This window comes from Apus apus, chromosome 1 (genome assembly GCF_020740795.1).
Source record: "Apus apus isolate bApuApu2 chromosome 1, bApuApu2.pri.cur, whole genome shotgun sequence".
In the NCBI taxonomy this organism is placed as follows: Eukaryota; Metazoa; Chordata; class Aves; order Apodiformes; family Apodidae; genus Apus; species Apus apus.
The window spans coordinates 164155307-164179100 of NC_067282.1; the positions used below are offsets into that span (position 1 = coordinate 164155307).

The following is a 23794-nucleotide window of genomic DNA, read 5'->3' on the forward strand; positions in this document are numbered from 1 at the left end:
TATGCCTAATGTGGTTTTAGAATATTTGCATTTGCTATATATCCCATTAAATTATAGGCAACCTGTGGAAAAGTAGCATGGCATTTAAAGCTTGACACCTGTTTTCATGGGTTAAGTCTTCCTACAGTTAGGTTTAAATGTTTACTACACAGTATGTCTCAAGAACAGATGCAACACACATGCCTGGCAAGGCATACAGTGCGTATGGCAGATTATATAATCTTTAAAGACTGATAGAAATTACGTTACTGCACATATTTTGATTTTTTTTCTAGGTAAGGGAACGACTGAGGGTTTCTTTAGAAAGAGTCTCTGCACTGGAAGAAGAACTAGCTGCTGCTAACCAGGAGGTAACATAAAACACTTTCTCCTCTTTCGAGGTTCAATTTCTTTAATATTCTGTCCCATGTGTTCCCTGTCACTTTCTTAAAGCTGTCAGAAAAATAAAAGATAAATTACATTCTGAGGAAACTTCTCAGAGACTTGTTTAATGTGGTTGTAAGATTAATACAACCTTCTGTTTACTGACTTATTGCCTTTATTCCCTTCCCTTGTGAGCAAATAAAAATTCAAGAGCTAGTGACATATTTCCAAATTTCTTAATGGGCGTGATAAAGGAGTGAATCAACAAATATGTCAGCATCTGTAAACAATTTAATAGCATGAATTTCCATTTTACTATGAAATATAAGTCAAACACACAAACACACATATATATACGTATTATATAGATTTAACATTGACAGAGGAAGGATTATGAATGACCTTGAAATTTAGGTTTATTTCTTCCCTTTTAGTCACAGTGTATGGTGGTGAACTGTGGTACCACATAACTATTGTGAACAAGAGACAAGAGACATTGTTTTTGCATGGTAGTTTCCAGACTGCTCTGTTTTGTTTGAAGCATTGAACAGGAACAGACAATTGTATTGCACACACAACTGTACACACAAATAAAAAGGAATTTTGCATCCCAGTAAGATGATCCTGGGACCAGAAAATATATATAATGGAGTCTGCTGGTGACGTTACCATTCTCATCATACTTTCAGTGTCCACCTGATGTGTGCTTCTCACACTTCTAAAAAGAAGTCAAACAAGCAATTGAACTGGATTAAGCTAGTTAAAATGGGATTAAAGCTGGTTTGGGTTATGTCCATTTACTGGTATCATTTCACTCAGCCTTAAGGCAGAAACTGGAAAGAGTCACATACAAACGTAAAGTGTTACCAAATACTTCTGGAAAAACCGAATACCTGTAATTCAGAATAATGTGTAATAATGTAAAATAGAGACTCCTAAAGTAGTCTGTTTTCAGTAATATTCTAGAAAAAGTTATTTTCTTAAAGTGACTTCTTAAAAATAGGATCTGCAATTAAGGTATTGATGCTTCTTTTTTATAAACTATGAACTAAATATTATGAATTATCCCTTTCTTCTCTGAAGTGCACTTTATTTGTGCAAAAATAAAATCTCTTTTATTCTTCCATTTCAAAATGTCCAGAATACTGAAGTTCAAATTACTTAGTTACATTATGTTGCATAATCTGTTGTTTCCACTGGTACTTATAGAAAGTAGTCCTTTTGGTCAGCCAAGCCAACTGAGATGCATTCCCATCCTCTAATCCATCCCATTGAAGATCAAACTAAGTCCAATTTCACTTCACTGGGCATGGGACCAGGCCCCTCAAGCATCAACTTCTTATTTAGTTTTACAAAATTAGTGAAACTTTTATTGACAATAAGGAGTAAAAATATACACAATGAAATTAAATTGAAATAGGACTTTCATAGCCTTTCTTGCCCAAAACCCTTAGAAATATTGTGCAAACTTTGTGTCTATGTGATAATAAAAACATTTAGAAGGATATTAAGTCAACCAAGCATAACAAGACTATTAGCACAATCTGAATACTGTTTTCAAGTTTCCTATGAGGAATTGTTCAAGCTGAAAAATGGAAATTCAATTAAAGAATAGTGAAAAAAGAGCTAGATGGGAAGAGATGTGGAAGAGAATGAGTGGATTATTTTCAAACAATGCATCTGAACAAGAGTATAGATAATGTTCACAGAATTAGTTATTTAAACAAGACAAAATTAATTCTAGAACTGCAATATATAAGCCTGTTTTTATACTAGATTCCACAGTGAATGCACAGGCAATAAAGGGCTTTAAAATTTATTGTACTGTATATGAAAATAAATGGGTGAAGTTTCCAAGCGAATTGAATACATGTTTTTCAGTAATTTCTGTATTTCTGTCCTTCAGTGTCTGTCCTCCCAAGAGAATCAATATTTTCTTTCATATTCATTTTCTCATATTGATTGTAAGAGTGTACTATGTATTCAGGACTGTATCTAAACATAACACGACAACAGCAAATTGATCACCTGATTAAACAAGTGAATAATAAGGTATTGGATTCAGGAATAAAAAATAGTAGAAATGTATATATTAAATTAGCACCTTTCTCTGAAAGCTAATGGCTGTGTTTCTGATACAGAGTAATGATCTGAAACTGCAGATACTCATGAATACTTATTTGAAATATCATTTCTAAAAGAGAAAATTTGAGAGAAAGAGGACTATAGCTTTCTGTCATTGGATGGTAAATAGGCTCTCATTTAGTCGTCCTTGTAGCGTATTGCACACACAACAAAGGGAGTAAAACCATCTGGAACTCTGGCAAAGCTGATTTCAGCTTTAATTGCCAACATCTCACAAAGCACTTCATGTTTAATAGGGAACAGTAACACACATTGACTTTAAACTGCTGGGGCAACTGAGGTGGACAGTTGGACTGATTGGGAGAACTTAGCTTGTGTAGCTAATATTTATATTTAAACATACAAGGTAATAGAGGAGGGCTTTGGTCTGCAGTTCCAGTAGTTTCTACTGATTTGGCATAATTCACTGTTGTTGGTTCACCTGGACTTTTCAGAAACAAGTGTCCACAAAATGTTTCATTGTGGATTTGATTCTGTTTTGATTCTGTGAAAGTGATAGTTTTTATAAAAATATGTATGTGCAATTTATCTCCTTTTCACGTAAATGCTGCAGAGAAAATATTTCAATTTTACATCATATTTTTAAATATGATAGCAATTTTTACTTTTTAAAAAGTCAATTCTCTTTATAAATTACAATATAAAATATACAATAAAATATCAAGGGAATCCTTATGTTTACTACGAGTTTCACAACAATGTCATAGGGATGAAATTAAACAAATCAGTTATATTAACTGTTATTCTGAATATGAGGTCTTGGTTTTAAATTGTGTCAAGCTGGAGGATACTTACAGTGTATGTCAGCTCCTTATTAAAACTTGATTACCAGCAATAAATCTTATACTGTAACTTACAGAGCAAGGGATTCAGCTCAGACTTAGGACTCTTGAGTTTGAGTGATCCAGATGTCTGAAAATCAGCTCTAGTCTGTGGAGCTCTAGTAAATCCAGGCTGTCAGCTAACCTGGTGGTTAATCTGCCAGGGCTGCCGGATACAACCAGAATTTTACAGGAGAGCTGTATCTGCCTGGAGCTAGAGGTGAGGACGGAACATTCCTTGTCGCTATAATGACACCAAGGACCTATGCTGGGCAGCTGACTCTCACAACAAGCTCATATGCAGACATCTAATGTCTAGACAGCTAAATTTAGGTGTCTTATTCCTTAAAATCAGCAGAAGCTCTGAATCAGGCAGTGGGCTTCTAGATATGAGGGAGATACTAAATGGGTCTGTATTATACTTAAAGAGCAAGCTGAGAATTCTTTAAATAGACGTTTTATTGGGGGAAGAAGTTATTGACTGTATATTTTATTTTGCTGCAACATACTAGTTGCAGTAGCAGGAACCTTTCAACATAGCAGCAATCTGGCTTGCTGTTTGAGATTTCATGCAGACTTGGGCAATATAACTGTCCATAGTGATTAAACTCCATAGTCGTCCTTAAAATATTCAGTTTTTATCATCACTTATCACGTGATGTACCCAAAATTATCACACTTTTTTCTTGTATGCTTACATTGGAAGCCATTGTTTGTTCACAACTGGTAGATGTTTCCCTATACGTTGTGTCTGTCGTAGCTAAGATGAATATTAGATGTTGTTAACAGTTTTGTGAAAAAATTGCCTCCTGTTTTTAGCTAAAATTACAGTAAAACATAGCTACATTTGCTTACACCTCAGGTGCTTTTAAAATAATGCTGGTTTTCCTCTGGTTCCACATATCCTGTGTTCTCTCCAAATAGTTTTGTTGCTGAAGGCTATAATTTGCAGCTAGCAATTAGAAAAGCTGCAAGTGGTACATCCAATACCAAAGCTCAGTGGTACAATAGTGTCTGTCTATGAACGTTTTGCAGGCTAATGTGATGCTTTTCAGTGAGTATACAAATATTTTCAAACTGCAACAAGGTTCTGCTAACCAGCTTCCTTTTTAACATTAACTGGAGAAGAATGAGTCTCATATTCAATGAAAGTGAGATGTGAATTTTCATTCCTGGTTTTCTCACTCATGATCTTCATGGAAATCAACTTTAATACTGAAATTGCTGACAAGATAATGGCTTTTGTTCCACAGCTTTTGAGATCTTACTAGTGTTACGTGTGAGTCTTTGTTAAAAGTATGCTGAACTACAGCACGTGCAAACAACACACTAAGATACTTCATTAGTACCATATATCACCAGAAATTCAAGCTCTAGTGGCTTCCACAGGGCAGAGATGCATAGATTATAGGCAGGTGGCACCATGGTCCATAGTGGCGCTTTTAAAACTATTTCTGCTGGAATGTGTAGTGCTAAATCACAAGTGTTGTGATTTCCATGAACTGATTTCACTGTTCTCTGGAACTCTCAACAAAAGTTTCCCCAAAAATAACCTGCTTTTTTCCAAAGTTTGTCTGTACAATTGAGTTTTTTATATAGTTAATACTATACTGGGGAAAAGTTTGGGGTTTTTTAATGGCTGTACTTACTTTGCACATGAATTTTCTCCTGGTCCTTTTAAACATTTATCCAGCCCTTGTAAAATCTTCTGTGTTAATCACAAGTGTATGAGAAGTGGCTTTCCAAAATCCTGTATTGTTTCTGGTGAATATGCTGGCTTTTCCGTATTTCTTCGTTAGTAGAAAATACGACATGAAAAATACAGTTTTAATTACATTTATTATCTCAAAGATACAATTTAGGAACCAGAAAGCACTGGGACTGTGTAGAATATGAAATTAGAAAAAGTACTGTTTTGAATTTATATATCACTCTACTACCATATGTTTTTCTTCAGCACTTGTTGAAAGTGCTAATACTGTTTGCAAAGGCCAAAACATCATTATACTGTTGCTGTCAATTGACGTATAGATTATATTTGAAACACCCAGACTTCCTTTTAAAGCTTCATTGTTGCAAATTCCACTTGCTTCTAAAGAATTGCACTCAAACTTTGAGGATATACTTAACTCCTAGAGCTACCAAAGAGATTGCAAGTGATTTGGACCACAGATGTCTGCTTCATAAAATTGCATTCATTCTCTTATTTGGGTAGCAGGTTTATTCCTGAAGGTGAGCTAGTTTATTCATTAGGGTGCCCTAATGCTATATGTTACAGCATCCATGAAAGCATTCATAAATTATTTACATCACTGAAGAGAAAGGATGATTTTTAAATTTATGATTCTTAATATTCTATACCAGAAACACCAGAAAACGTAGATGTGTAGTCACTAAAGAACTTTTAAATACCATGCTATTTGTCTAGCTTATGCTACATAGGGAAAGTTAAGAAACCAGTAAAAAAATTCAGATACTTCAGACTTTTTGTTGAAGACAGTTTTGACACTGATCATGAGGGATGCTGCAGATACTAATGTATTATCATTACTGCTAAGGAAGTACTTTGTAATATTTAATGTATGTGTTTTAAAATAAAACCTCAAATTAAAAATGTTTGTACATTTAATTTCCCCATTTATAAGTTTCCTTATTTATTCACTTAGGCCTCTTTATGTGTTGACCAGAGTGTACTGTTGGCAATCCGGTAATACAAGTAATATATATTAAATAGGCTCAGCAACTTTGGTCTTCACAGAATCACTTTGGTTGGAAAAGACCTTAAAGATCACCGAGTCCAACCATCAACCTAACACCGAGAAGTTTTTAACTAAATTCTATCCCTAAGCACTACGTCTATATGACACTTAAAAATCTCCAGGGATGGTGACTCTACCACTGCCCTGGGCAGCCTGTTCCAATGCCCAATAACCTCTTCAGTGAAGAAATTCTTCCTAACATTCAATATAAACCTCCCCTGGTGCAACTTGAGACCATTACCTCTTACCCTATCACTTGTAACTTCATTGAACAGCCTGGTTCCCAACTCTTTACAGCCTCCTTTCAGGTAGTTGTAGAGAGCAATAAGGTTTCCCCTCGGCCTCCTGTTATCTAGGCTAAACAACCCCAGCTCCGTCAGCTGCTCCTCATAAAACATATTCTCCAAACCCTTAATCAGCTTTATTGCCCTTCTTTGGACACTCTCCAGTAGCTCAGTGTCCTTTCTGCAGAGAGGGGCCCGAAACTGCACACAGTACTCGAGGTGCTGCCTCACCAGTGCCAGGTACATGGGTAAGATAAACTCCCTGGTCCTGCTGACCACGCTATTCCTGATGCAGGCCAGGATGCTGTTGGCCTTCTTGGCCACCTGGGCACACTGCTGGCTCATGTTCAGCCAGCTTTCAATCAGCACCCCCAGGTCCCTCTCTGCTGGGCAGCTCTCCGGCCACTCCTCCCCAAACCTGTAGTGCTGCTGGGGGTTGTTGTGGCCAAACTGCAGGACCTGACGTTTGGCCTTATTGAAACTCAGGCAACTGGCTGTGGCCCATCCATCGGGCTGAGCCTCGCTACCCTCGGGCAGATCAACACTTCCACCTAGCTTAGTGTCATCTGCAAATTTACTAAAGGTGCACTCGATGCCCTCGTCTAGGTCATTGATAAAGATATTAAACAGGAGTGGCCCCAGTACTGAGCCCTGGGGAACACCCCTCGTGACTATTCACTGAAATGATTTTGCAGAGCAGAATAGTGTAGCTGTCCAAATGTCAGTGTTAGCATGTAACAAATCCTAAAATACTGATAGCATGTTCAAATTTTGCACTGACTTTTCATCTAATTTGAATGTCTCCTGTGTATTCTTTAGAAGAAACCAGTCTGTAAGAAAGACTGTGATTAACAGAAGGATGCATATTCTGTGCTCGTTTGTTTGTGGAGACCTTCCTGAGCTAAAAAACAGCTGAAGGAAAAAAGCTTCTAATTTCTTCACTTATCCAATGTGTTTAATAATTTTCTAATAAAATCTTTGATATCACCTGCTTGGTAACTTGTATGTATTGCTCTGTTTGTTAGTTTCTGTTTTTATTTAAAAAATATTCCAAAGTCCCAAAAAAAGGATGGACTAGGGTGCTTCTGGTTGCTATTGCTGTTAAGGAAGGAGTCAGATTCTTCCACTGAAATTATCTATTCAGGCAACTAAGCATCTCCATTGCAATTTTGATACTTTTCTTAGAACTTTGCAGTGTGGCTAATTCTTCTTCATTTTGCTTCCTTGGGAAATTTTAAATGGGATTTGTTATCTCAAGATTTGTGACTAGGCTGTATCCCAGTATCACAGATTTATCACTGAAGACTAGAGTTTCGTTTTACTCCAATTATTCATAAAACAATCTGAGATCTATTGTACCTCCGAGTATTCTGCTAAGGAAGATCCCTGTGTATCAGTAAGCAGACATACATTACTTTTAAACTTTTATGACACATGAATTGCACTTTCCAAAGGCAATAAAAATCTAAGTTTTGTAAGATAATGATGAAAGGAACTCAGCTAAAGATAAAAAAGCTATGTAATACTGTGACTTGCTAATTTTCTCCTGTTCCGCCAAACCTTCTATACAGATATGAAGCAGTTGTTTAAATATACGTTTAAAAAGCAGAGAGCTATATGTTTGAAATACATTTTGCAAATCTCTTCAAATCTGCTTCATTTCTTTTTGTCTGACTGAAGCATTTAACTTACTGAAAACTTGGTCCCTGTTTTTAGAAACACAGGTAGTTTACCAGTTTGGTTTTAGCTCTGAGTAAATGATGACTGGAGATTAAAAATACCCAGTTTCCTCTGAACCTTGCAGCACGAACTGTCCATAAAATTAGCATCCTTGTCAAAATAAGCCTAAATCGTGCCCAGTGCATTATTTTACTCTTTTTGTGTGTTTTTTGAAAAAAACCCAAAACATTTCTAGGATTCTCATTTTGAAAGCAAGTCGGGTCTTGCTCCTCTGTCATAAAAATGTAATCTTCCTTACGTTCCGTAGTCTGGGTACTGTGTGCACTTTCTGGGAAACAGGAAGGTACTAAATTCACTACTGAATGACAGTTTAATGTGAACATTTTCTGCAAGAATCCATGGAGATCCTCTTTGCTGCCTTGTTGCTCTGACATGTCCATCTGCTGGATCTGCTGAGTTTCTCATTCAGTTTGTCTGAAAGACGAGAGAGGTTTAGCTTTGCTTTCACAATCTCATACTGACTTAACAGTTTTCAGTGATGTCACCCATTTCCATCCTTACCACGTGAATTCTCCCATACTCCAGAGAGTTTCCGCTCTAGGCCTGCAGTGTTTTCATACCTGTTGCTTAATATTAGAAAAAGTTTTGAATTCCCATCTTTAGATCACTCCTTAAATTTCATTCCTGTCACCTTCCTTACTGATTATTGTTAAGCAAATGATGACAAATTTTTAGTCTTTCACATCTTTTTTCCAACCTTTTAGTACAAATAATGAAAGAAAATTAACTAGGAAATCTGTGAGAAATATTCATTGTATTATTTTTATAAAATATTATATTCTAATTTCTATCATACCTGTGGCCTAAGTTTTCAGAATCTTGCCTTTGGGGTGAAACTATTTTTATTTGTATTTTAAAAAGTGGCCTAATCTATGTCTTTTAATAAACACATCAACTTGCTAAAGTGAAGAACATAGCGTATCTTTAAAATCACGTCTAGCCAATTTGCATTGTAGAATTCACTATTACTTGAATAAAGAATAGCAGTGAAAATTTTAATGCCTAAAATTTAATTTGCTCACAGTGCCTTTCATAAGACATCAGAAAGAAGACATTGCTTGTCTTTGATCTGTTATTTTGGGATTCATAAACTTGTAAAATGTATACCATTTTATCCTGCATTGGTGGAATAAATCTAGGTTTAAAAATATTATTATCTTTCTGTCTCTATCAGCTTCAGGATGATTTGACATTTGTCAAATGATTTTTCATGTAGATCAAGATAATTTCACTGCAAGAATCATTCTTGTTGATTCTTTATCATTAACAACCTTATTGTGCATCCATCTAGATCAAAATGCAAAACAAATACCCATTATCCTTTGTTTTTAATCTGCTGTAACAATATATCGTATTATCTTTTGTTTAATGTGCTTTTTTGGAGTGATTATGCAATGTTGTGGATATTTGTTAAGTATTATATAATTTGTTAGGAACCTCTACATCCACTAACTCTCAAAACAAATAGTTAAATAGTATAACAAGATCACAGTATTATGTTTTATGCCTGTTACTCTCCATAATCAAATTTGTAATGTGTGCATAGACCTTATATGCTGCATTTGAATAAAAGGTTTAAATTAATTACATAAGCCATAAATAAAATCAACTTTAAGCTTCAATAGGTTCATATTTATTAATCAATATTTCCATTAACTTGCAAACAAAATAAATGTAACTTTTGTTTTTTCATATTTGATCACCTCAACCCAACAGTGCACATGCAGCTCTAAGAGTATTCTACAAAATCATAAAGTATTTAACTAACAAGACAATAAAAACTCATGTCTGTGAGCACTGTCAGCAATAAAGTGAATCAAGAGTAACTTGCCATTCAAAGGTCTCTGTGGGCTGTCCTTGAACAACTGCCAGGGAGGGAACATCCACAGCTTCCCTGGACAACCTGTCCCAGTGTCTCACCACCCTTACAGGAACAAATTTCTTCCTGATACCTAGTCTAAATCTATCTACTCTTTGCAGTTTAGAGCCATTATGCCTTGTACTATTGCTATATGCCCTCATAAGAAGCCCCTCCCCAGCTTTCCTGTAGGCCCCTTCATGTACTGGAAGGTTGCTATAAGGTCTCCCTGGAGCCTTCTCTTCTCCAGGCTGAGCAACCCCAACTCTCTCAGCCTTTTGTTGTAGTAGAGGTGCTCCAGCTCACTCATCATCTTCGTGGCCCTCCTCTGTGGTCCTTTCTGTGTAAGGGTCTCGAGAACTGGACACAGTACTCCAGGTGAGATCTCACAAAAGTGGAGTCTGAGGGGGAGCATCACCTCTCTCAACTTGCTGACACCACTTCTTTTGATGCAGCCCAGGATGGGCTTTCTGGGCTGCAAGCACACATTGCCACCTCAGGGCTGTTCTCAATCCATTCTCTGCCCAACCTGCAATTGTACTTGGGATTGCCCAATCTAGCTGCAGGACCTTGCACCTGACTTCATTGAACTTCATGAGGCTGGCATGGGCCCAGCTCTCCAGCCTGTCAGGGTACCTCTAGACAGCATCCTTCTCTCCAGACTATCAACTACACCACACAGCTTGGTGTTGTCAGCGAACTTGCTAAGAGTGCACTCACTTCATTGTCCGTGTCAATGACAATGTTAAACAGCACCAGTCCCAGTACTGACCATGGCTAAAAACAAAACAGAAGAAGAAAAAAGAAAGAAACCATATGTATAATTCCTTTGCATTAGAAAGTGGTAATCATGTTAGATTCATTACTACAGTAATCCTAGAATAAAAACATTTTAAAAGTTCCACAAATGAGGAATGTTTGTTATAATTAAAAAAGATTCTAAAATTGTATCAGTTAGGAGCCTAGACTTGATTTTCACTGGAGAGATCGGTGGAAAAAAGTCATTCCCATTAATGATGTCACTGACTTTCATTCACTCTACTGTTATTTGATTTCAACAGATTAGGAGTTAGATTTAAATTGGGATTTCTTCAGGTTGTGCATGCAGAGCAGGGTTTTGATATTCTTTAATTGTTTTTCTGGGGTAGGATTAATTTCCTTTATGGATTTCTACTCATATCCTATCTATCTGTTGTATTTTCATGTTCTGTACAATCAATAGTACAGATGATTTTAATACAGATAGACCGTATAGGAAAATCTAATAAAACTGCACATGCAGATGTATCCAGTCAAACTAAACCTAAACAATCTCAAAATCTGTGAGTGAAAATATATAGACAAAGAATACAAAATTTCATTTGGGGAAGACTGTTTTTACTCAAAGAATGTAATGAATGTCATCAGAAGAGGATAATGGACTTGCAGTGCAAAGGCTAAATACTTGATTTTAACTAGAGTAGAATTTTTTTAAACTGAATTGTATATTTCAACCATGGGTAGATATCAATTAAATGCTTATGTACTAAAAGCAACTACATAAAGACCCAGAGGCACATCATTGTATTTAAATTCAATGTCCTGGGTACTAAAAATACGTTTGTATGTCTAAATTTATATATCCATACATAATTGTATACACAGTGTGTGTGTGTACATATACATATATAAAATATATCAGTATATCTATTACATATCTATATATAATATAAACACTCCATATATATATATATTTCAATAACTTACATATTGTTGGAAACAATGAAGATCATACAGTTTCTGACAAATTCATCCATGACTCTGAGCAGCTGGAAATAAGTTCCTCTACTATCAACAAACTCTAGGGCTTTTGTATCATGTTTTGGGTACACTACTAGCATCTTTGTGAGAGGAATAATGAAAGAAAAATAATATTGCTACTATTTTGCAGAGATTGGTTAGGGGAAAAAAAAAAAAAAAAGCAAGAAAAATTAGTCATCAGGTGTCAAATACATGCTATAATGCAACCGTGTAATTGATATTTCTTATCATTTTTCCATTGTGCTAGTCTCAGTAAAACACAGTTCTTTCCCTATATATTGTGTTTCACACTATATTTGTGACAAATTAGAAGTAGCACATTTTTGTTTACTTAGAGAAGGGTTTTTGAAGAAAATGTACTGAAATGCTCCTGGTAATCTTCTGTGAAAAGTCTTGACAGAAATTCTGTTTCATAATGGCAACTACAGAATTACTTTAAATTGCTCTTATTGTGTTTACAAGGTGTTGCCAGTACACCGCAGAAATAAATGGTGCATGCTCTAGATCATGTGCAATAGCACGAGACAGTTATTTACACAGCAACACTTAATTTGGCTTAGACTTCGTAATGAAGTGAAGGAGACTAATAAACCCTATTACATTTAAAATATAAAAATGACTGCAGATCCAGGCACTTAGTGTTCAGAAGGAGTCAGGGCTCATTGATAATGCAAACGATGGCAGGAGGTCCTGCAAGCGGTCCCCTGCAGCAGCCAGCTGAGTGCCACAGCTGCGGGGACCCCTGGGGCGCAGTACCCCTGGCAGGAACAGAAGTGACCTTCATAGGCATGTCCAGAAAGCACTGATAGCCAGGACCTGTCAATCATTGTCACAAATACAAACAACCATGTTCATATGTGTGGTTATGTCATGTTTTCTAGTTAAAGTTATGAATCTGACACAGATTTAGAGCATCTCCTGTCATCTCTGCACGTTGTCATTCATTATTTGCACTTCAGTGACATGCAAGGCAGAGCCTGAAAGTGCTAGCCACCATGCAAGCAAGGTCATGGGGAGCAGTGCCTGCATCAAGGTTATAAGAATAAAATAACCAAGACATACCAGAAGCTGCAGGAGCAAGATGTTTTTAGCTGTCTTTGACAGGACTTGAAGCATAGAAGGCAAAGACTTAAACTGTAAAGAGCTGTAACTGAGAGCTGGAGCTCAGTGTACTGCCTCCTCCTTTAGCCACAACAAAAAGACCCTCTGATATTTTTAAGTCAACAGTCTTTCACAAAGCTCCTCTGATGAGCTTAAAAACTGTTGCTGTAAATCTGAATGTACACTCTCCTGCAGAACTTGCTAGCAAATGCTGCATTTCTAGTCACGGCAAGGCAATGCTTCTTGTCCCTTAAGGAGTAAGAGTGTAGAGATTCTATTTCAATTTCCACTTATTTAAACACCTTAAGTACAAACATACAAGATTTGCTTTCATTAGGCCTACTACTGTCTAATCTCAAAGGGTTATAAAGACTCCCTCACAAGGATTATTTCACCTTAATGAGTATTTCTCCATAGCAATGAAAGCTAAACAGCAATATTAATAAAAGATCAAAAATCTCAAAAAGGAAGGTAAGGAAGAATTTGTGAGGTAAAAATGTTGAAAATATGTATTACTCATAACTCCCACAGATCTTTTTCTTTGGATAAAGTAGTATTTTTCTTGATATGTCAGGACAGGTTTTAAAGGGCTCAGCTGTGCAGTTTCTGGAAAGCGCACCACTTAAATATCAATATAGTACACTAGAATCTAGGCAAATAAAAAATAAACCTATCTGGGGTGATCTGTCAGACGTGAACACTTAGTTTTCAAAAACCATACTTACAAATTTATCATATCTTTTTTGGTTGTAGTTGAATGGGGGACAAGACAAAAGTGCTAAGTTAAAAAAAAAACAAAACACACAACCACAAAACCATAAAAAATAAAGTGTGGGTTTTTTTCTTCCCCCAAAGTGATCCCAAAGTGCAGAAGGTTTCATTCCCCATCTTATAAAGTAATTTTTGCAATCGGAAGAGGCTTTTTTCTTTTATTTTGTTCTTTCTAATGCTGATTACAATGCTTTACAGTCCATAGGTATTTTATCATAGAATTATAGGGGAAAAAAGAGTTTCTTACCTTAATGCCTTCTTTATCTCATCTACCCAAGTCACACCCTTTAGTAGATGAGAAGAAAGTTCCATCATTAAATGAGGTCATGAATCTTCGACTTCCATCTGCTGTTGTCTAGTAAAGAATAGTGAGAAGGTAGTTGAACCGTACACACCACCTCCCACCCTGGGTTTTCAGGAACGCTTTGGTGGTGTTATTACTGGACCATCTCACTGGTACATGTTTCACCACTGTTATCCAAAGATGAGGCAAGTTCCCTACTCGGGCTCTTCCTTTGATCAATGTAGAAAATTATGCCAATCAGATTTTGTGACTCAACCTCATTGATTGCTGGAAATAACTAAAACAGTGTTGATCTTTGTGACAGGCTGTCATCATAATTGGCTTATTAAATAGAGTTGGGTTGGTCATGTTGATTAGTGTATAATTTTTTGTTTGGAATAGGAAGTCTTGTGAGAGTTTAAATGGCAAGTGTAAGGATAATATCTACCAAAACCACTTCAACCAGTGCACTGCTTTATGCATTGAAATTTAAATAGGTCTCATTGCCTCTTCAGGGCAGCAAGCACTCATTTGGTACCTCTGCTTCTCACTGCAAGAGCTTGTGATCCAACAGCTGTCCTGCAGGGCCTGTGATTACATCCATTTCTGTGCTGTTTACTTGCAGACCCTGTAGCTTGGCACATGCAAGGCTTCCTCTGGGATCCTGCAAACACTGTCAGAAAGATGTAGTTTAGAAGCGGTTTCTTTCATGCAAAATATGATTTATTGTGCCAAAAGGTGCTATGCCATGATTTTTGGCTTTCCTGCCTGGTTTCTTATCTCATTCCAGAGCTAGTAAGCAACATAAACAAATACACAGGGGCATGTGCAATAATCATATGTATGAATGTAGGGGTTTCCCCCAGTTCTTCAGGGTGTAAATTTTAGACATGTTTGAAAACAGAACTGTTCAATTGGAATATGTTTAAAACCCAGAAATGTCTAATCTTCTTTCCAGAACAAATTAAAAATCTGAATAAGTTACCTAGTTGCTGGCAAAATTAATTGCTCATTCAAAAAAATTGCCACTATCCTGTTAAAACAAATTTCCATTCAAATATTTTCATACTAGTTTGACTACTTCTAAACCATCACATTGTAACACCTATACAGAGTTCTTGTTCATGATTTTCTGAGTGCTCCATTGTGCAAACTTATCAGGGATTTATTCAGTGATGTGAATACGTGTGAAAACATATATAGATAAGTTCATACTATGCTGGAATAGCTATAATTTGGCAATCATGATATAAGGTGTATAAGCTGGAAAGTGGGGGAAGGGAAGACTTTCAGACACCACTGTCACAATTTTTTGTAAATTGCATTTATTTTGTAGACTGAAGGGATCTGCTAACAAATTTCAAATCCCCAATGGACTTTTCACTGTACTTGTATAACCTTCCCATGTCCCTGAAAGAGAGAACGCATTTCTGCGCCTCAGGTACCCCAGTTATACATCCTATATGCAACTGTGTTGAAGTGGAAACTTGTGAACAGCAACTCCTGGCACTTACTCATGCTGCTTCAGATATTCTGCTGATAAACTCAAACTGAGAAGATACAGGCACGAATGTCTTAAAGCACTGCAGCTAAATCTGTCACACCTCAGCTTGACAGTCATTAAAATTGCAGTAAAAGCTGAAACTTTCCAGTGGGATTCTATTTAAATATTGAAAGTCTCATTTGAACAGGTTATTAAAAGAATCCTTTTTACTCATTGAAAACTACAATTAAAATTAATATTTTGACATATCTGAGGATTTTATGTAAGTCCTGTTCTTACAATTTACCGCAGGTATCCAGGTGACTCCCACAAAATGAGATGCATCCTTCCTAAACCCGCACTCAGAAGCAGATAAAATCTCACCTAATTGTCTCTGATGCCCTTCCCCTCATGAAAAAAATCTCCTTTTTTAATACCTGTATTTACTCAGAATAGAAAAGCTCATTTTTTTTTCCTGAAAAGGTTTGACAAGTGTACATCCCATGCTGTTTTTCCTCCAAGGAAGAGTGAAATGCAGTGTATTGTTTATACAAGAACCTGATTCAAAATGCTGATTACCATTATACTTGCTTTCAGAAGCTGCATATAAAATATTCATTGCTGGCCCTTTAACAAGAACCAAATATTAATACGACAAATCTATTGTATAATTGAAAAACTGTACTCACTCTAAATATATCTGAACTCTGTTAAAGAGTGACTTCTGAAAGGCTCTGTTGAGGTTAACACAAACTAGAAATATGAATTAGGATTTAAATTTCCATTGAAGCAGAAGGAAATCACCTCAGTCTGTAAGCATCCTTTATTCCCCATGCTACACTTAGTATTTACCACATGGAATTATAAACACTGATTAAAGCTTAACACAAACTATCCCTGTGAGAATTAAAGCAAAGTTAGAAGGTGGACCAGGAGTCTAAACTATGTTCTCAGGAGACTGAAATCTGGTATTTAACACTGTTTAAATATAGACTGTTATGACAGAATAACGCAGAAGGACATCAGAGTAGGCAATTTCACTGTTCTTTGAAAGACTTATGTAAGTAAGAGTTGGCTGAAAAACTGACACAATACAATCATAAGAACTTTAGTTTAACACACTATCAATGTAAAAATAAACACCTTCTTGATTAGAAGAGATTGAACAAAAAGCCTTCTAGATCTGTGACCTGTAGCAAAGTATAACACGGTTATCAGTGAGTTTAATTGCCTAGGACCAAATTTTTTCAATATTGGAAGATCAAATAAACAAGTTCAGTGGTTTCAGGTAAGGGAATTTTATATATAAAAGCTCTTCAAAAGCTTAAAATAATTGTCATTAATGTCTGACATTTTTTAAGTGATACAGGTTCTTACTTTTTTGGGGGAATGTCTAACATTATATATGTATGTTTAGAGCATCTGTTAACAACAAAATACTGTATTTAACTTGTTCTAAAACTATTTAAATTAATGATAAATTAAATACATTCAAAGTATAAAATTTTAAAAAGTTACGGAAAAAAATCCTACTGTTTTAAATATTAGAAAGAATCCTAAAAAAATAAACCTCTATAAACATTTGGCCTTACATATTTACTAATTAAATTAAATACCTTTATATTTCTACATACTGTAATAATTTATTCGATGGAAAACAGAATTAAATCAAGATTATTACAGTAATTACATTTAAATCCTTTTCTGGCAAATGGTTTTAAATACCATTTGAGTAGTAAAAACCTCAAAGAAAAAAAAATCAATAGAGAAATTAATTATGCAGCTATTTTAGAAATTAGAGAGGGATTTTATTTAGCCCACACAGCGACCACATACTTTTGAAAAACATATAACTACTTTCTCTGCACCTTACTGTGTACATTGTTCTGTGCAATATGCACACTGTGAGAGTTCAAATATGCATCCATAAGGTCACTAGAACAGTTTTCCCACTGTCTCAGAGGCAGGCAGGATCAGTTTAGTGTATAATACTATATCACAGGCATGCTTTTTACTTCATAACTAGGGTTATTTCTGGAATTTCTTCAGTCCTTTGACGGCATTTATTTCACTTAAATTTAGCCATCTTAATGGAAGCCTCTAATTTAAGATAATTGTCTTTTTTCCTTTCAGTCAGGAGAAAAGATATATATGTTATTCATCCCACCTATTTCAGACAGAGAATACCCACTGGCAAAGATTCTATCTCCAAAGTTTATAGAAGGAATCAGATAATCCAGGCATTCAACGTGTTGCCTTTTCAGTTATCCTGCTCTTTGCCGGCCAAACAAGTTCAAGATTTTCCACTGAGTTATTGTAATTCTGCCTGAAGTCACTGGGTGATACAGGATTCCAAAGGCTGAAACTTCACATTTTTACTCTAGGTAGGCTCTGCTCTGTGGTAGGGTCAGATATGGAGAACCCACTTTTTACAGAAGAGCTGCACTAGGAACAAGGCTTCAGGGGCTATGATTCTGAAGAAATAAAATTATTATGAGTAGGAAAAGTACCCAGAATACCATCCTTGTAATTTATAGTATATGATATACATTGATCATTACAAGAGCTTCTCTTTGAAGGTGTCAGAGCAATTACAGGGAAAGCCTGGTGCTAAGGTTGTTATTTTGTCCGGTCAATAATCTCTGAGTCACCCCAAATCTTGTCAGATAACACCAAGAGTGATCATCTCAGACTTCCAAACCCTGGGTCCACTCAAGCTTTCGACCACAAAACCATTCTTCCTCTCTAAAGTAATAATTCTTCCTTCTGGAGTTATCAGCGCCACTTACGGACCAAATACCACCATGACTCGTAACAGAAAAAGAAATGCATTTAGTTCCTTTCCACCAGCAGGGGCGGGATTTCAGCTTAATATTTGAACAGGGAAATATTTTCTTACATATTTCTATCTAAACCATATATGACAAATTTCTTGGTGTTTTATAGGTTATGTGCTGCTTTCCTATTCGATTTAAAGTAATTTTATCAAGAAAATAAGTAAATGATTCGGTTTTGTTTTTACACATCTGGTTGCAAAGCAGCAGTCATCTTTCTTTTAGTACATGTTCATTAAAAAGTCCAGAACACCAAAACACAGGGCAAAAAGCAGCCAAAGGATCATGCATATCTGAACAAAACCATAAGGATTTGAAGAACGCTGGTGCCGGCGGCGTGGGAAGCAAGCAGTCCAGAATCAATGTGATTGATAAAGCAAGCTCCGATTTATTGAATACACAGTGTTACTTTTATACCCTTTTCCAAACCTACTTGTAGTGAATTCATTGGATAGTAACTACTTGTAGTGATTTCACTGGATGGTAACTACTTGCAGTGATTTTACTGGATAGTAACATACACACTGAGTTCCAGGGTTCTTCCTTGTTTTCTATTATTCTACTTCTCTACCTTGTCCTTGAGTTAGTTTAAGCTAACACAGAGATTGTTTATACTTGTGTTAGGCTAAAAAAGAGATTGCTTGTACAGCTGCTATTTGTGTTAACCTCTCAAGGCCTCTCAAGGAGATAGAAAGGACCCATGGCCTTGCTGCTCAAGCCATTCTTCAACATGCTGGTGCTTTGAGGCAAAGTCTGGCAGTGAGACAATTACTGCTCCCAGGAAATCTAGTGAGAGCTTTTCTACTGATGCTCAAGATATGTGTACAGGAGTAAGGAGACAAGACTGTAGATGCAAGACAGATTTCCTACTACAGCTAGTAGTCAGAGTGTTTCCCTTGCTAAATAGATAGAATTTATGGTATTGCTTACTGATTTATAGTCTTGTGTAATATTTATTAATTATGAAATTATTGTCATATTATATTGTCCTTTTCATCAACTCAGCTAATGGGTACCTGCAACATCAGGTACTTCTTCAGATAGATTCTGGTTTACATATTGTTATTTTCTTCTATGATGTATTTTAATATTTGTAATTAATAGTCCCTTAGCACCTGAATTCAAATTATTATTTGAAGGTGTACAGACATGGGATGCAGATTTAGTATTTTATGGAAGTGAAAACGTGTTGTTTTGAATCTGAATTGTTGAATCCTAACTACATGATAGACAGCAGTGTCTACTGATAATGGACCCAATTTCAAGATTTTGGGGGGACTTTATATGGGTAATATCACAGGGATGATCACCAAAATTCTAAATCAAAAAGCTGGAATTCAGGAGAGACGAAAATATTTTACAGTTGAGACAAAAACATAGAAGTAGTGTAAGGAGTTGTTCAGAATGATTATGACAAAGTCAGGCTTTAGAAGTTGTGCCTTTTGTATCTGTGTACCTTTGAAATCTAGAAGATAGAATCTAAATCAATGGAAGTTCTTTCAAGTTTTTATGTCATAAAATTGTCCCTTGACAGTGGTAGAAACTGACTACAAAAGTGAGAAACATCTAGAAGATCAACATACCTGTGAGAAGAGAACAAGCTACAGGAGTGTTTCTTTAGGTTACAGGATACTTTAATGGGCTTTTGCTACAAAAGTTAGAAAGTTCTAACTAGAAAAGCAAAGCTCTGTGTTTTAATCCTCTTAAATTCATATTTTTGTCAAACAAAACCCAACTGTTCAGTTCAGTTGACTGAGACTGGCAAAGTTAGCAGGGAGCCAAATTTAGGCTTTGCAACCAGATGCTATCTTTAGACTTCAGTGCAGAGAGACCATAATCTCTGCAATTTTACACTCACTTTAGATTGGAGTCATGTTAAAATGTGTTGCTGTGGACCAGGTCAAATTTCAACCATTGTGCTTAACAGGAAAATAATGCCTGTGATAGCAATTTAGAACAGGAATCTAATCATCTGAGGTCTACAATCAGAAGTTGATAAGGGAAAAATATGTGGTATATTTGCTCATATATTAGCAGGTAGTATTTGGATGTGAATGTTTAGGTTGATTGTCCAGTTTTGAGTACAACAATGGTACATACAACAATGGCATTTATCCACTTTTTTTTTTTTAATTAATCTGTCCCTTTTTAAATTTATTTTGCTTTATTTTTAGCAAATATGACTATATCCTCAAGAATGTCTCCTTTTACTTTTTCAAAAGTCAACTTAGCATTAAAACCATGAAGAATTTAACTTTAGAGGGTTAAATAGTATGTAGTATTTGGAAAGCTCTCTCTAGACGTGTTTGGTAGTAGGTATGTTAAGTCCGATATCATAAACAGAAAAACATCAGTTTAAGCATTTCTCAAAAGTAATATTACTGAGTTTTATCTATGCTGAACAATCATTTTCTTACCTAGATCCCTGCTATTGTCACTGTCTGCTGTTGAAATGATCATTAGAATTTAAGAAGATTCAGAGGCTACCTAAGAAAAAATTTGGTCTCTTCTACCCTCATGTTCACCTATTTCATCATCACTAGCCCTTCAGGCATATTTTGGCTACCTGTGTAGAAAGTTACGAAAATTGTTCAGTGATTAAATTAGCACATTTGCAAATAATTTGCACATAAATGAAAGCTCAAATTAAATAGGAAATAAGTAAATAATAAATAAGAGTGTGATAGCAATTAAAAACCTTTTTGCTTCAACAAATCAAAAAATGAAATTCATGTTTATTTGTAAGGCGCAGTGGACATTCTGTGCTTCCTTAGCAGCATTAATTCTGCCCCAACAAGTGTTAGCTGTGTGGTGTTTCACAACTTAGATCTGTTATCAGACAACTAACAAAGACCTGAAACTTTCAAGATGTGCCAGACTTCAAACTCCATCTTGTTCCTCTGTATAGTTCTTCTGCATTCATTACAATAATAAACTCATTGAATCAATAAGCTTTCAAGAGTGATGGACTTTCGGCAAAGAAATTGTTCCCAAGCTTTCAGAAATCAAGTGAATCCCCTCAAAATAATGATACATGATATTGTGTTATTTTATATGCCTTTCACTTTGAAGGGATAATTTATTTCATTTATTTGTTGATTTACTTACTTACTTAGAAACTGATGATCCTAGGATATCTGAAGACCAGCAGAGGATAAGCAAAAATAAATTATTATGGAATATGTGGTGAAATGATAAAACTTTTCAGTAGTGTTTATACAATATTCTTACAGAGCTGAAGGACAATGAAGGATTTGTAAAAGACACAGGTGAAAATTCAAAATGAAGGCATAGTGAAGCCTGCATTTTATGGATCAAGGAAAGATTATCGTATGAAAATTCAGATCTATTTGTAGCTGGTGGTTAACATATCCTGTGATTTTATGTTTGTTTCCCATGCTGTATAACTACTTCCCATAAATCAGAATTTTATAATTTATACATTGATGTATCTCCCTTAATTTACCTGAAAGTCACCGTTTGCACTAATTGCTGGCTAATTTTGCTTGGTGGGAACCATAATTTTTTTTTAGATTTGGGAATCATTTGTACCTTAAAGAAAAATAAAGTAATTAAGCTACTCAGAAAACAAACAAACAAACCAACAAACAAGTCATTAAAATAATGCCTATAAAGGGAGTCTGTGCTAATGATATAATAAAGACCTTTTTTGTTGTTGTTATTTGTTTTTGTTATTTAAGACATACCTAATTCTCTCATTTAACCAAAATGTTTTAAATCTCAGTGTATTTGTACAACCTTAAAAGACAGAGATTTTCTCAGACAGTTTTAATTCCTACTCATACTTTCCTATAGTTGTTTTGGGTGAAATGCTGCCCTCAAGTCTCAGTCTTGGCACTGAAATCATTGGGAGTCACACAAGTTCTGCAAGGGTTGTAACCTGGAATTTAGTGAGCAGTGAATCAGCCTGACTCATACGACTACAGTGTTCAACATTTATATTAAGGAAAAGTTGTTTAAAGTGGTGTGTCCCTGAGATCTCAGCTGCAGGTCAGAAGGGATTCAAATGGTCTGTACAATCAGAACTTACACGTATGTTAAAAAACATATTTGAAAAAAGCACTTTTTTTAAAAAAACAAAACAGTAGGTTATTCAGATAAAAATAAAAATATTTTAAATGTAAATTAAATTAAATGTCCCACAAAATGTTGTTGCTGTACATGCTTACCTGGTAGTACTGCCTTAAATCTTCCCTCCTACACCCTGCTTTTGTATTCTAGGACAGGACAGTGTTTTAGGGTGTTTCTGACTCAGGATTTATACACACACACTACAGTGACAGAAGCCTTTAAATTTACAGCAGAGTTCCAAAACCAGCATCTGTACTTCCTACCAGTGTTCTACTGTTTTAATACACAATGTTATCAATTCAGTAAATAATTTGTTGTATGTGCTCATGAAAGCAGAACAGTACAAAGAGACTAACCATGCAATTTATCAAAATAAATACTGTTTATATTATCTGGATCTTCCAACTTATCATAGTATACCATGTAAAATGTTGAGACCTGAATCTTGCCATCATGTGTATTGTCTGAGAGTATGCTACAAAGTCAGAGAGAAAGCAGCTTATCTTGCATTAGCTGCATGGGATTTATAAAAGCACTACCAATAAGTAAAGCAATGTTTTTAGTACAATAAAACCCGCTTGCATATGCACTGAAACAGTCAACGAATACCATAGTAGAGGACTTTGACATACAGGTTTTTCTTAACAAAAACCACTTTAATCATATGTTGCAGTTACTAACAGATGGGAAGCTGACAGAAAGCTAGAACTTTGTTTTACATCACTTGGTTTTGATTCGTAGCCTTTTGGTGTTTCTTTCCTGTAACGCCAGTTTGACATCCGTTGTTTCTATATGAAAGAATGCATTTGGTTCTTGCAGTGCTACAAGTCAATGCCTAACAGCTCTTTCATCTTTCAAGCTAAAAAATAATAAAGTGCCCTAGCACGAAATAAGGATTTTGTCTTTTTTTGTCATTTGTAGTATCTGTTGTATCCCTCATAGCCTTTTGTCATTATTAATGTGGGGTTTTTTAAATCTCTCTGCATGTACTGGCAGAATTTTGCAAATGCTACAAATGGCCAATATAGGATCAAAATGTTAACAGATTTAACAAATTTTCTGCTTAATATTTTTTCTGTATCTTATGTATTTTGACCATTTTTTTCCCTTTCTTTTGCAGATTGTAGCTTTACGTGAACAAAATGCACACATTCAAAGGAAAATGGCAGCTGGTGAAGGGCCTGCTGAATCAGAGCATATCGAAGGAATGGAGCCAGGGCAAAAGGTTCATGAAAAGGTATAAAATGTTAGTTTTCATTGGATCACACAATCAGTATGAGAAATATTCAGGTGTTAGAATTTTGTACTGTTCGTATTTTATGGGACATCCCTTTAGATTATTGTCTGCCTGGTGAAATCAGAATCAAAAACTGAGCTTGTTTAAATGGAAAGGAAATGCAAATTGGTAGGTCCATGCTATTTGATAGGATATTTAATTAGACCCACAGATTATAACCAAC

The 23794-nt window shown here is 35.6% G+C and overlaps 1 protein-coding gene across 1 annotated transcript in view; it reads left to right on the forward strand.

The window, feature by feature from the left end:
* Positions 1-23794, forward strand: part of PPFIA2 (PTPRF interacting protein alpha 2) — a 305971-nt gene that overhangs the window by 205113 nt on the left and 77064 nt on the right. Inside the window, exons 6-7 of the mRNA XM_051609070.1 lie at positions 276-350; positions 23455-23571. Coding sequence (XP_051465030.1) covers positions 276-350; positions 23455-23571 — 192 coding nt within the window. The remainder of the gene's footprint in view (positions 1-275; positions 351-23454; positions 23572-23794) is intronic.